The sequence below is a fragment of the Ambystoma mexicanum genome, chromosome 6p (assembly GCF_040938575.1).
Source record: "Ambystoma mexicanum isolate Mex_15411 chromosome 6p, UKY_AmexF1_1, whole genome shotgun sequence".
Taxonomy (NCBI): Eukaryota; Metazoa; Chordata; class Amphibia; order Caudata; family Ambystomatidae; genus Ambystoma; species Ambystoma mexicanum.
The window spans coordinates 1105609082-1105622625 of record NC_090935.1 but is presented as its reverse complement, the minus strand read 5'-3'; the positions used below and the strand labels follow the sequence as shown (position 1 = coordinate 1105622625).

Here is a 13544-nt window from a genome sequence, read left to right as displayed (position 1 = left end):
GTATCTCTAGACTCTCATTTATAAACGGTTCTTTTCAACGCCTGTGCAGGAATGGTGGTGAATGATTGAGAAGGGGAAGATCAATTAATTTTTTGTGCCAAATACAAACAAAAATAATAGCTTGAGTGTCTGTAGAAGCAAATGGTGAGAATGGAGGTTGGCAAGCAGCATCATCTTTGGCAAGCTCTGCTGTGACAACCTTCCAAAGGTCAGTCACCCCGCATGCGCAAAGGCCATCAATCAGCTGCTTAAAGAGGCCAGCACTGGCGGCAGCAGGAAGTCCTGGCTTGCAATACAGCACTAAGCAGCTCGTTAAAATGCCGGGCGGTCTCACTGGGTTTCAGCTTATCTCTCTGTATAGATTGTTTGTCTTGCTACCTGCCAACAATTGCACATGTAAAGAAAGAGCTGGGGACGTGATCGGAACATGTTTAATGTTCTTTTTCTATGGTTGGTAGAGCGCACGGTTATACGCAATTTCTACCCATTTCTCTAACCGTTCGCTAATAATTCTCATGGGGGCATCAGACCAAATCATGGAGCCAGAACCTAACGGATGCACCTGCAGCTCCTGCAATACAAGGACGTCCCCGTCATGGCTCACTGGATTGTCCCAAAGCCTTTACAATATCTTAGTGTGGTGGTCATCACAGGGCCTCTCACAACATAACGTGGGGGCGGGGCAGAAGAGGATTGGTTGTTGCTCCACTAAATGGAGTTTTTTGCTTATGAGGATACAAATAATTATTAAGGAGACGTCACAAAGAATGGGCCTTGCCACAGGACCAGAGGGGTGCGATCCTTAAAACGAATGAGTTAATTCGAAGCTAGCTCCATACTGCACGCGCCCCTCTCCTACTCCTGAGTCTGCAACACTGTTGCAAAGGACGGTGGTGGGGGCATGTGGGGTATCTGGAAGGGGGTCTGGACTACACAGCAACCCCCAATACAGAATGCTTTCTTACCTGGCGCTCTTTGGGGGTCCAGTGATTCACGAGTCCTCACTTTGCTTCGACCTCCGTGGAGGGTGAAACATGGCCCATTGTGTGGGGCCACCTACCCTTCAACATAGTCCTCCCCTGTTGAATGGCTTCTCCAGAAGAGCTCCGGGGGATCCTGTTGCACCCAAGATTCCTGGGGATAACTCTTGGGGGTGGGAGGGGTAACTGGTTGGTATAGGAATGGTGTCTGGTGTTTCGCTCCATAGCCATTTTCAAAAGAATTTTGGGATTTGAATGGGAAGACCACGATTTAAAAAGGAATATTCACGCATTTCTAATGAGGCAATCTTGCATTTTCTGTCGCTGAAGGGGGACAAACACAGTATCACAGCCTGTTGAGCGGGGCTTTCCTGTAGCCCCTTTGCCCCTGAAAGGTCCAACTGCTATAGCTGCAGCCATGACAAGTGCCTCCTGTGCCTGTTGCATGCCCTGGGCCTCTTCCTCCTCCTGAGTCCACCCAAAGTGGCCACTGGGCATTGCCTGCGCCCAGTGGCCCTGACTTGCATACATGGACCATAGCCCCTTTGCCAATGCCTCTGTCCCGTCTATCCGCCTGAAGTGGCCACTGGCCCTCGAGCCAAGCCCAATGGTCACTCCCACCACCTGCTCTTTATGGTTTACTTTGGCCAGCGACATCCCCCAGCCCCCTCTTCACGGGGGAAAGGTGGCTTGGAGAACCCTCTTGAGGCCATGGAATGGTTCCAGGGTGTTGCTGGTGGTCCTGGACCCATTCCACTGGGCTACTTGTAGTCCACAGGCCCTTTGGAGTGTATTACAAGAACAGTGGTGTTATGCAAATGGACAGCTTGTTTTTTCATTTGAGGGACCTGGTTCTTGGGCCTCACAAAATGGGCTTTTTTAGTAATATTACACCCCTCTGGGGTTCCAGTCTCACATTATGGGAGCACAAAGATTTCGTGAACAATCCTGGCAGTTGTGAAAATCATTGTGAGCCGCACACCAATCGAGTTTATTGCTTTCCAGCTGGTAATTCCGTTGACCTTCACTAAAAATCCCAGTTCGTCTGGAACTTGAAAACTGCCCTGTGGTTCTGCAGACCGTTTGGACAGACGCAGCCATCACAATAGGATTTAAAGCGAACTGCCTGACCGTTGCATCAAGCAAGCAAAAGCATGCTTTGCGGACAAGAAACTCGCTCTTCAAAGCTGGGGCAAACCGTTCAGTGGTTTGGGTATCTAGGCGAGAGAGTTTTCTCCATTAGAAATTGCGTATGAAATGTTAGTTTTAGGACTCCACCTAAAACTTTGCCCCAGGACAGAACCTCACAACGTTTCCATATAAATTGAGATTTGGCTCAGTATTTTATTTTCTGAAATGTTTTAAGTTCTAAGTGTCCCAAAAGGTGCTCTTACTTTCTGGAGTTCAGCGTAGTTATAACTTCAGTGTTTCTGTTGCAGGCTTTATAGTGTAGTTGTGTGCATGCATGCACAGATTGTATAAAGGACTGAAATAAAAGGTATGCACCTTTTTTTTAAATGTATTTAAAATTTATTTTTTTTTAGACTTTTTTTAGGATCAATTTAGTGGCCTAATTAGTAGAACTTTGCACATTTATTTATTTTGTATTTTTTGTATTCTTTGTCATGCAGGCAGGCCAGGTGATGATGGTGGCTAGAGGAGGGAGAGCCACAAAGCCCACCAGCATTTCTAGAAGCCTGTGCTTATGACCTGTAGCTTGCATTGAGCGAGTGTTTTTCTGTTTTTCAGCATGGTACGCCACCACTACTGATTGCAGCTGGCTGTGGAAATATACAAATGATCGAGCTACTCGTGAGGAGAGGCGCGCGCATCGATATCCAGGATAAGGTTTGTGGATCCCTTTAGCAGAGGAATATTTGATATTCTGAATAGCTAAAAGACTGACCAGTAGTTCAATCTGTGCTAATATTGGGCCTAACCGAGATCATGTACTATGGTGACAAGATGACCACATTTATTCTGTGTAGGCTATTTTCCTTTGGTACTTGTGGTTTCAATTATGTGCATAAATGGTCTTTTGTGTCTGTGGCATTCTTTCCTCATATCTTTTGGCCTTTAGTGGGTATGCGACTTTATCACTTCTCCATCTATGCATTCTACTCTATTAGGAGGATAGCTCATGAGTTAAGCGCTCACCTCACATATGGGTGCCAGCCTTCACCTTGCAAGATCGAATCACATGTCAAAGCTGAATGAGCCCTTACGTTTTCAGACTTTGATAATTGAATGCCTTTACATTGGGTAATAGAGTGCTTAAACGTCCAATATATTCTATAAAAGAATATATGATGAGTAATTGTTTACAATTATGTGGAGGGTCTTGTGTGTGTAGACATATACATAAAATCTGGCTATATCCTGATCTGGTGCTTGGGAGTAAGACCTGTGCCTCCCCCACAAGTCCCTGGCAAAAAATGTTGATGTCGCTCTGCTCACATCCCCCTCCTTCAAGCTCCTCCTCTACCCTCGTACGCCCCACCTTGGAGCAGCGGCGAGTCACTTAAAAGGTTCAATAAGAATAAATATTCTGTTTTTGATGCTCCCGTTCTTCAGTGTCATGGATGTCTAATTGCTGGTAGACCATTGCCATGGTGCATTTACCAGGACAGTATTTCCTCCCTGTATTTGTTATGAAGTACTTGTAAAGATCAATGTTCGATTTCCATGGGTTCTTGGTGCTGGTGGCTGTATTTGGGGGCAGGCATGTGTTCGCAGCTTCTCCCGTGAGGATTTACATCCCAATACCATGTAAGAGGAGCAAATGAATTCAAGACTAGAGCTAGGACAGTGAAACTCACTTTGCCAGAAGTTTATTCCCTGAAATATGGATTCTGTAGAAGGTGGCTGTTGCAAGATCTGTGTATTTTGGTTGAATTTTAGATCCAGGCTAGAGTACCCGATGTAGGTTTGCTATCGAGCTGTACTATTCACTCATTGGTCATTTGGTAGCCATTGTAAAATAAAGGCAGTTGCGCTGTAGTCTCTTGCACAATGGCGTAAAAGTAAGTTACCAGTGTTCTGATCACTCTGCAGACTGTGTTAGGAAGGTGGGGGATACCTAGGTAAGGGCTGTTGGTGTTGTGTGGGGATGGGCTTTAAATCACCTTAACCCAAAACATTCCCACCACTTGAGAAGCGAGTACACAGTTGTACATAAAACAAGTTCATTGTACAAAATCTCCGGGAAGCGGTTAGATGGTGTTGCAGGACCAAACGAACCCAAATCTCTACAATACAACATCAGTTGGCAGCATATTTACATTGTGCAACAGTTTAAAGCACTCCTAGATTCTTTACCAACCCCCTCCCAAATATAATTGGACAAAACATCGTCAAAGAAATACCATCTTTTCCCTATTCTTCCATTTTCCTTGGCCAGGCTCATCTTTATTATCATTGTCGGATGGTATTTAAAACACCTTTTTGGGATTGGTTGTAGTGGGTCATGACATCCATACATGGTTAAACATTGGTATTGAAAGTATAGTTCATTGCTAGTAATTACTGGCATAAGGCCTTTAACTTTAAGTATGAGATTGCACATGGTCTTGCTGATCTATTTTTGCAAATAGAGGATGGTCTCCATAAACAGGATTTTCTCTGAACTACAGATTACGGCCTCCATTCCACAGACGCCTGGCACCTAAAGAAGACCTAATTTATGCGGCCACATACACCCCTCGAGGACCTGGAAAAACACTCATCGAACCTTGGCCTCGGGCCTCATGTTTATTACCACCAAACAAATGACTAACACCCTCTAAAGATTTCAATACAAAGGGCAATATAATATCTCTGCTCTTGCGAGGACTGGAAACCTTGCCCTGTTCATACGACCCTCTTACAATGTAACTCACTCTCTTTTCTGTCAAGAATATCCATGCTACTTAGAATGCATTTGTAACCGCTAACTGTGGAGAAAGGCACCCCATTGTGTGGATTTGTGTTTGTGTTGCATTTGCAGTTTTAATATTCTCTTTCTACATGCGTGCAGATCTAATCTGTATAAATTCTAAATGATTGCAACATTAAAAGTAACATCTATTTAACTCCATTCGATTCATATGGATTTGCAACACTACCCAAGTTTGCTGCCATCCTCCCGTTGTCAAAATCGTGTGCGCAACATGAATCCCTCATTATAAAGGCCCCCTTGGTTGACCACCCCGACAGTAGTAGTACTACAGATAATATGGCTGGTACACTTGGAGGAAGGAGGGGTGTGGCAAGATGTGCTTGTACATGTGTGTTTGCGTGCATGGGCACGTTTGTGCATGCATGTGTGGTACAAAGCGGTTTGGTTCCCCTCATTTTGTTGGTTCCTGTGATAGATTGTTGTACATAATTATGTCCATGCTGCGTAGAGTTTTGATAGGTGTTGGGCAGGTGTCCCTGCATATGGATCCTGGCAGTGGTTTTTGGATCCATTATGGGCTCCTGTAAATCGTAATTTCTGTTTAGTCTGAGTTGGTTTTAATGCAGATCCTGAACATTAAACAATATTTTTTGGGGCATGTCTAAAGGGTGCAAGTATTAATAGGTACAACATATTATTAACATCAGCATAGTTGATAAATGAGGCCAAAGAAAGGAGTTTCCGTACGTGATGGTGTTATGCTTTACTCAGTTTAATGTTCAATATTGAATTTATTTTTGCACGGTTTATGGTAGTTCCATATTGCATGGACCTGAACAGATTGGTGTTGCCTGCTGTAGAGCATAGTGTTCTGTGGTCACTGGTGCGCTAGTAATTGCTTTACTGTGCATGCACACTGATACGTCGCTTAAGTTCTTAACCAGGTCAACATCACCAAATGCTTGGACCATAGGGCGAAGTCAAAAGTGCAAAAAAAGCTTTCTTGATTCTCAGATCTGTAATACCCGGGTCACAGGCAAAAAGTGGCGCATGCAATATTTGCCTGACCCAATAAATGTTGGGAAAAGATGTGACCTTGTCTGTAACATTGCACGTTTAACCACCTTTCTCTTTTTGAATTGGCTCTAGTGCCTATATAGGATTAGGAAGAACACACGCGCTTTAAAGTATTTGTTTGCTCTAGGGCTACGTTTCTGCCTAGATCATGTCCCCTGTCCCCTGACTAAACCGCGTTGCTTCTAAGCATAATGCTGACCTGCCACTGTTTTATGTCAGAATATTTCTAATGCTTGTCAAATATGAAGTAGAAGCGCAAATATGCAGGGGTCACTATTGAGACTATCCTGTTTTAAAGCAGACTTCACGTTCATCTGTATCCAGCGATTGAGACCTAGTTAAAGTTGCGTTTTTGTGCACAATTCGTTTTTGACAACATCCAAGGAATCGGTGGCATAGTCAGTGCCAATTGACTATATATATATATATATATATATACATTGTCCCGGCCCCCATCCCCAAATGAGTGCTCAATTTGATTCAGGTGGGAAATCTTTTTAGAAATGTTATCTTTGCCAATTCGCCAACTGTAGGCGAAATGGACTGATTACTGGAAGCAGGACATTGTTCTGCCCAGACTGCATCCTGTCTGAAAGCTAGGACAGGCTTGATGACATTGCTTCACTATACAGTAGCTGTAACTGACGGTCTTACCCAGGTGTATCTGACACACTGTAGAATCAACTCAACAATGCAAGACTCCCATAATCAATGTTTTTCTTGTTACTTTGTTACAGTTGCTGGTGAGTATTAGATTCATTCTAGAAGGGTTGATCATAGGAGTCAATTTCAGAGCTCATTTTCGGGCTACCTTGCATGTAGTGCATTTCCATTCAGAAAGCTTTCAATAACGGTAACCTAAATGTTTTAATTGAAACATAATTTGCAATACAACACCTGTTACGTCTAGGTGGTCCATTAGGTTTTTATAATATACGTGTCTTAAGTAGTTTCAATAATTATCACCCATGGCATGTGCACCAGCCAATTGGGTTGCTCAGAATGCGGGCTGAATTGCATGGTATAAGCCTGCGTTGTGAGCAAATTCACACCTGTTTACGCATCCGCCATCTTCCATCCCTCTCCCAGGTTTTCCCGTTTCTTTCTCCCCACTCTCCGCCACACATCGCCACCTTGCACTTACTTGTATGGGTTGCTTTACAGCCGCGACACTCGTATCTGCTGGGCTGCCATGGAAATGGGAGAGGAGCTCTGCTCGGAGCCTCACTTCCATGGGAGCCATGCTGGGAGGATATTTCTTTGAAGCAACACGGCCTGTGCTTAACTTTCTTTCAAAGAAATGCATTCCTACTAGCACCCTGGGCCATTCACCTGTGGCCCTAATAGCATAAGCACATGTTCAGATGGTCTGGATCAGTGGAAACATCCAACACCTGAGTTAATGGGCCCGAATGAACGTTACTCGGAGCACTTGATTATGAGTAGGTCATCAATATAGCTCTCTAATTGTTTGGCAACAGGCTGAGCCAGAAAAATGCTTTCAGCCTCCAGGGTGCGACCGTCGTGGGTCTCAGTCAATTGTAAGTTTGGGGAAGGGACAAAAGTAATCGGGTAAGATTTACTGGGTTGGCCAGTTGCGTGTGCCAATATAGGCTGATTGACCAGAGTATGATGTGAATCCATGTGCGTAAATTGCCCTTTCAAATACTTCTGCTTACCCGCATTGTTTTGTCATGCGCCCTTGTACCTCTTTTTCTTTGTAGGCTGGATCGAATGCAATCTATTGGGCTTCTCGTCATGGTCATGTTGAGACTTTGAGGTTTCTTCACCGAAGTGAATGTCCACTGGATGTCAAAGATAAGGTAAGACTAGTCTGCTTCAAAGGAGCTACACTCGGTGACTCCAGCATTGTTGTCATGAGGAATGTGAATTCCCCTACAATTGTGTTGGGTAGTTTTAGGAGGTTGATCATAACTGTTTTTCACCAATGACACTCAACAAGCCTTACCTCCATGTGAACTTTGGCTGAAACAGTGTTGACCGAGCAGCCTGGGGCCCTGCCAGCATGCCATGATGCTGGGATATCCTGCCATTTAGGGGATGAGCTCCTGGCTGTTTAGCTCGCCTATTAGAGCATATAGGCGCAACATGATGAATGTCTAAAGGTCACTGCAAATTTTATTCATGAACAGATGCACGCGATAACACGAACCACAGTCTGAGGGGTTGCAGCAGGCCGTAGTCTAATCAACACAAGAGTCCACTAAAGTGGGGCCCAAAGAAGGATTTGGGGAAAACCCTAGTGTATCCCACATTCAGCTGGCCCACCAGTAAGGTGGGTGGTACCCAGATAATCTCCACCACTGCGACAGTGGAAATTACTACGTATCCTGGAAAACAGACTGGATCTACCTATATTCTGGTGGACCTCCAGGTAAGTGTCTTTGGGTGATTATAGCCCAAGACATACTGGCTGTCAAGATGTCCCCCTTACTTGCAGATCTGGGCTGGCGATCCCAAATAGCAGCCTTTCCACAAACATTTGAGTTAGTGCATTGTGAATAATAGCGAGTTTGAGCGGAGGTCGCCTCTTGATATTAAGCCTGGGGTGCATTGATGCTGAGGAATGGGAGCGGCAAATTGATGCATTACCTGGCTGGGCAGCGGCAAACCTGGTCCTCTTTCAGAACCGATGAAGCATAGTAAATAGTGAACCAAAAGAGGACCTACAGCTCAGTTATCAAGGTCCTCTGTGAGATCATGTCATGAAGAGGACATGCGAGGGAGAGTTTGAGGCCAGGACATGCAGGTGCGAGTTTGAGTTATGGTTTTAGTTGTACCAGTGCCTGGTGAATTGGTATTTTTGTATCCCAGTACTAAAGCGCCTTGAACAGTATTTTCTTGTTCTCGGAAGTTGTAATATTACGTTTAGATACCCATGTAAATCACCGCGATTTCCCGACGCATTAAGACATTTGCATATGCCTCCTCCCATGCACACTAGTCCACTTGTACTCCTTCCTGTTTCTGCAGAGTTCTTCTCATGGCCATGCATGAGAAGCTCATCAGTCCTGTTTGTTCCCCTTTTGGGTTCTGGGACTTGTAGTTCTTTCTCATTGGAAATTTAGGAAACTACACGTCCCAGAATTCAAAGCAAAACAGGACAGGGTGACCTTCCCAGGCATGGACATAGGTAACGGAGCTCTGCTTTGTGCTGCACTTTTACTGGGTATTAGCTTCTGGGCTGACCTGTTCTTACGCAGACGATGGTCTCTGCGGAGGGGGAGCGGGGGGGGGGGGGTAGTTAAGTACCACTGCCATGGAACGCTTTGCTAATTTGTAACCCGAAGCATGCCCCCACCCTGTATATTTTGGGAAAAATCAACACCAGACAACACATGAATCTCTTATTACACATGCACTTGCGTACCGTAAATGTGTGCTTCTGAAGGGTCATGTGGCTTAACACCAAGTCACTGAATGGAGGAAATGCAAAGACTGTAGTAGCGGCATACCTTTTTTAAACCAATTAGTAACCAAGACTAATTAACCGAAATGTGTACCGAGGTATATTACCTGCATGTGCAGTGCCAACCAAGTGTTCAGCTGCGTCATGGCAACACACCTAGATGCCTGTGTGTGAACTGCTCGCGCTCAGCCTGAGTTCAAATGTAACACCAGTGGCCCTTGTATTGATGCGAGTTATCATGCTGGGGATTCTCTTCTTGCAATTGAGGTTACCAGGTCACATGATCCAATGCGCTGTCCTCACGGCATTACAATATGATGTGTCGGTGTTCTTCTGATGAATAAGTGCAGGAGAGTCCTGAATAAGGAAGTGCTTTATTTCCAGTGTACAGGATAACTCCAAGTATAGGACAATCTATCGCTGGCATCCACCACCCCCCTGCCAGCTCCTTCCAACTGCCAGTAAGCGGAACACTCAGTCAGGCACGCAGAACATTCCACCCATGCAATGCATTCCACTAGCTGCACCATGCATCCTAACGGCATGCACTCCTACCAGCAGACTGGCCCCGACACACACAACGTGCCCCGACACACAGGAACACCACAACAGGCCAGAATGAGAAACGGCAAGTACCTTCTCCCTCCACTGTACAATGAGGGCAAAACAGATTTAATAATAAGGATAAATCCAACGCCTTTGCCCTCATGTCCAACAAAGAGCACCCACCGGAAATAAAGAGAAGAACAGATTTCCCAAAACCCCATCCAAGATCCGCATAAACAAATGAAAACACACCCAAAACTCCTTATCTTCATGTCCAAAAGGCAGGGAAACTGCCGAACAGTGTCCCTGCTCCCATATGTCCGAAACCACGAGAGCAAAAGAAAAATAAAAGACAAACCCCAAAAATGTTGTCAGCAAAGTGTCCAGTGTAAAAAAACAAGTCCAAAATTGACCAAAGGAGAAAGCCCACCAGAAAACAATCGGACCCCAAGGTTGCTATAGCAACCCTAAAATGAGGCCCCAACATCCTGCTGCTGCTGCTCTGCCTCCAAGTCTTCCACACTTCACAAACCGTCACTGGTCAAACGAACGCTACCTTAACTTGAAATCCTCCTGCTAGCCATACTGGACTGCACTAAAATATGGTCATCAGATTCGCCTCCCAACGGCATCACTTTGTCAGCCAGGCCCAAACTGGCATATTTTGCCTGTCTGCCTCTGCTCCCTTCCAAACACCAAAAGGATTCAGGCAACGTCTCCTTTGTTGGCCGTTGGACGCCGACATACATGGATGACTTGCCCTTGGCTCTGCCACAACACGTCGGCTCATTGGTTCTAAAGAAATGCTGCCACCAGAACTGCTCGGGCTCCCTTAGCGAAAGGAGCTCTCGGCTTCTACTATGGCTGAAGGCCACCCACACACCCTAGAGTCTCCCGACCTCCACTCCGGTCCCATCACTGTGCCCACGCCTCCCTGCACACCAGCTGCCACACCGGCTGCCACACTCTGCCTGCATCACCCGGAAACTGTCTCCTCCTGCCAGCCCAGACCCGCTGTTGTGGGTTCTACTTGACTTTGCCCCACGGCAGCCTCTGCTCGTGCCGCCTGGCCCACGAGTCTAGGGGATTGGCCACCCGCTTACTTGCCCCACAACCAGCACGGATCGTCTCCGGGGACGACATCTGCCACTCTCCGCTGATGCTCCTTAGCGCAGATGACTGGAGTGGGTACTCCACCTCTGCGGGATACCAACAGTACTTCCGGCCCTCCTGCTGGCACATAGGACTCCTGATGGATCTTCATGTGGGGGGCAGTGATGGTCCCAACAGCTGCGCCACCCTCACAGCTTTCAGATCTCTCCAGACAAGACCATCGCTTTGCCAGAATGATGCATCTGTGTTCTTCTGGTGAATAAGTGCCAGGAGAGTCCCGAGTAAGGGAAGTTCTTTATTTCCAGTGTACAGGATAACTCCAAGTATAGGGCAATATATCGCTGGCATCCAGCACCCCCAGGCAGCTCCTTCCAACTGCCAGTAAGCGGAACACTCTTAGGCAGGCACGCAGAACATTCCACCCATTGCAGTGCATTCCACTAGCGGCACCATGCATCCTAACCGCATGCACTCTGACCAGCAGACTACTACAAAATGACAGGCCTGTGTCGAACAAATGCAGATATTTCATGGCAGTTTTCACAAGACAAATTGGTCTGGTTTTTGTATTTGAACTAGTGCTAACAAAAAATGTATTTTTTAAGGGGCTGCAATTCCCCAGAATTAAAATCCTATGTAAAGTTCTGATTTGGGGTAAACGGATGTTATTGAAAGTAAAACGCAATCTGGCATGCGTGCTAATCTAACGTGGCATGTTCAGTGCCTTACTGCACGGTGAACCTCAGTCCAGCAGCATCTGCCATTGTGACCTACCCTCGTATCCCTAACCGCAGCCACAACTGCATATGCACATTTTGGGGCGCAGAAGTAGCGTTTGTCTTCCGTCTCTCAGATTAATTTCTTTTTACTGAGAGATTGACTGAGGAATTTCTGATATTAAACACTGTGGAAGAAACAGTGCTTTCCTCCAGAGGAAACTAGCATTGGCAATGCCAACAGTTTGGGCTTTTGTGTAGGCATTGGAAAGGCACTTGCCAGGCACTGATGTAGTGGTATTAACTGCCCATTGATGGTAGCAGGTGTGTGAGTACCTGCATATAACAGGAGTGCCTGGCAAATACCTATTACTTATACACAAGCCAAATTGTTTGGCTTTGCCAATGCTGGTTTTCAACTGGACTTCTGTGAAGGCCGGCAGGGTGCTTAAAAAGTGGCTGGAGACGGACCTGGATTCGGCATTTTTATTACATAAGTAGCGTGTTTACAGTTCCAGTAAAGTCATGAATTCTCAGAAGACTGCTTTGAAAAAACTCTGGCAGCCCCTAGAGTGTTAAGTGTGAAGGTAATCTTGATAAAGCAACTGAAAGAGTTCCCACGAGGAGGTGATTTGGGGGGTGGGGTTAGCACGAACTATGTGGGAATGGCCATAGGGATTAGCATGACCAGGACCAGTCAATGGATGGGCAAATAATAACCAAACATCTGCAAACTGTTCCGACTCCTATGCCGTTCCTCCCCATCTGTGCTCTTATGCAATAGCTTTTGCTTATAGGAAGCTCTGCCACCTTACAGCCCTAACCAAAAACGATAAACTGACCTGTGTCCATGCTGCCCTTCATCCTTTCCCTGGCTCTACACACCGATGTGTTCTTAAATAGAGGGACAGAACTTGACTAGAAAGGAAAGGTCTTGCGGTGCAAGCCATGGCTGGGCATTGCCATGTGCTGCTCCAATGAAACTGGGTAAAGTACAGAAAAGTCTTGAGTCTGAGGACTTGAAGGAGAGCGTTGTCATTTACTCGGATTCTCCAAACAGTGTTCCCTGGAGTCCATCTCCTCAGGACCCGTGTGTATTGTTGCCTTCCCGCTAATGCTTGGTTGACCGCTAATCCTGACTGCCATCCCTTCACCCCATTCTTTAATGGGACGGCTCAGTTCAACCCAAAACAACTATCCAGTTGCAATAATTTCCCTAACCAACTTTGCCAATTGAACGCCTCTGATCAGATGGGTGTATTATTCGCCCCTACAAAGAAACATACACCACTTAAGTCACTGGGTGGGTATGTCGAGCACACTACCCGGTGCCAGTCAGTCTAGCTAGCCAGACAGTGCATAATGACTATTAAAATAACTCCAGCTTTTCTCATCCCATTAAAACTTCGTCAGACAAGCCTATTTTGCACCACCAAAACCCTTCCACGAAGACGAGTGACCTAGCAAAGTCAACCAACAATTTCATGGAACAAGTTGTGTAAGTTCAAACGGGTTCAACCACCAAACTCCTCCACAGATCACTGCTCCCCCAGCCCCAATTGGCTGTATTCAAGTGATGTCATCGCTGCCATCTGCCATATTATACACCAGCATCCCAAGTCTACTGGTGGACAACCGGATATGTGTGTCAAACCCTGAAGGCTGCTTGCCCGCACTGTTAACGCAACTCGTATTCCTAACCCTCATAAATGGCATTCCTAACCCTCACCGCTGACCTCCTGTTGGTCACTGAGACGCTACAGAAATGTGTCGGCCCGCAACTAGAATAATCCGTCCACTTCATT

The 13544-nt window shown here is 46.0% G+C and overlaps 1 protein-coding gene across 3 annotated transcripts in view; it reads left to right on the top strand.

Moving 5' to 3' along the window:
• The window catches only part of DAPK1 (death associated protein kinase 1), a 986032-nt gene that overhangs the window by 593380 nt on the left and 379108 nt on the right, over nucleotides 1-13544 (top strand). For all 3 annotated transcript variants that reach the window (XM_069625713.1, XM_069625714.1, XM_069625715.1), the window contains exons 13-14: nucleotides 2730-2828; nucleotides 7659-7757. In XM_069625713.1, the coding sequence (XP_069481814.1) occupies nucleotides 2730-2828; nucleotides 7659-7757 (198 nt within the window). The remainder of the gene's footprint in view (nucleotides 1-2729; nucleotides 2829-7658; nucleotides 7758-13544) is intronic.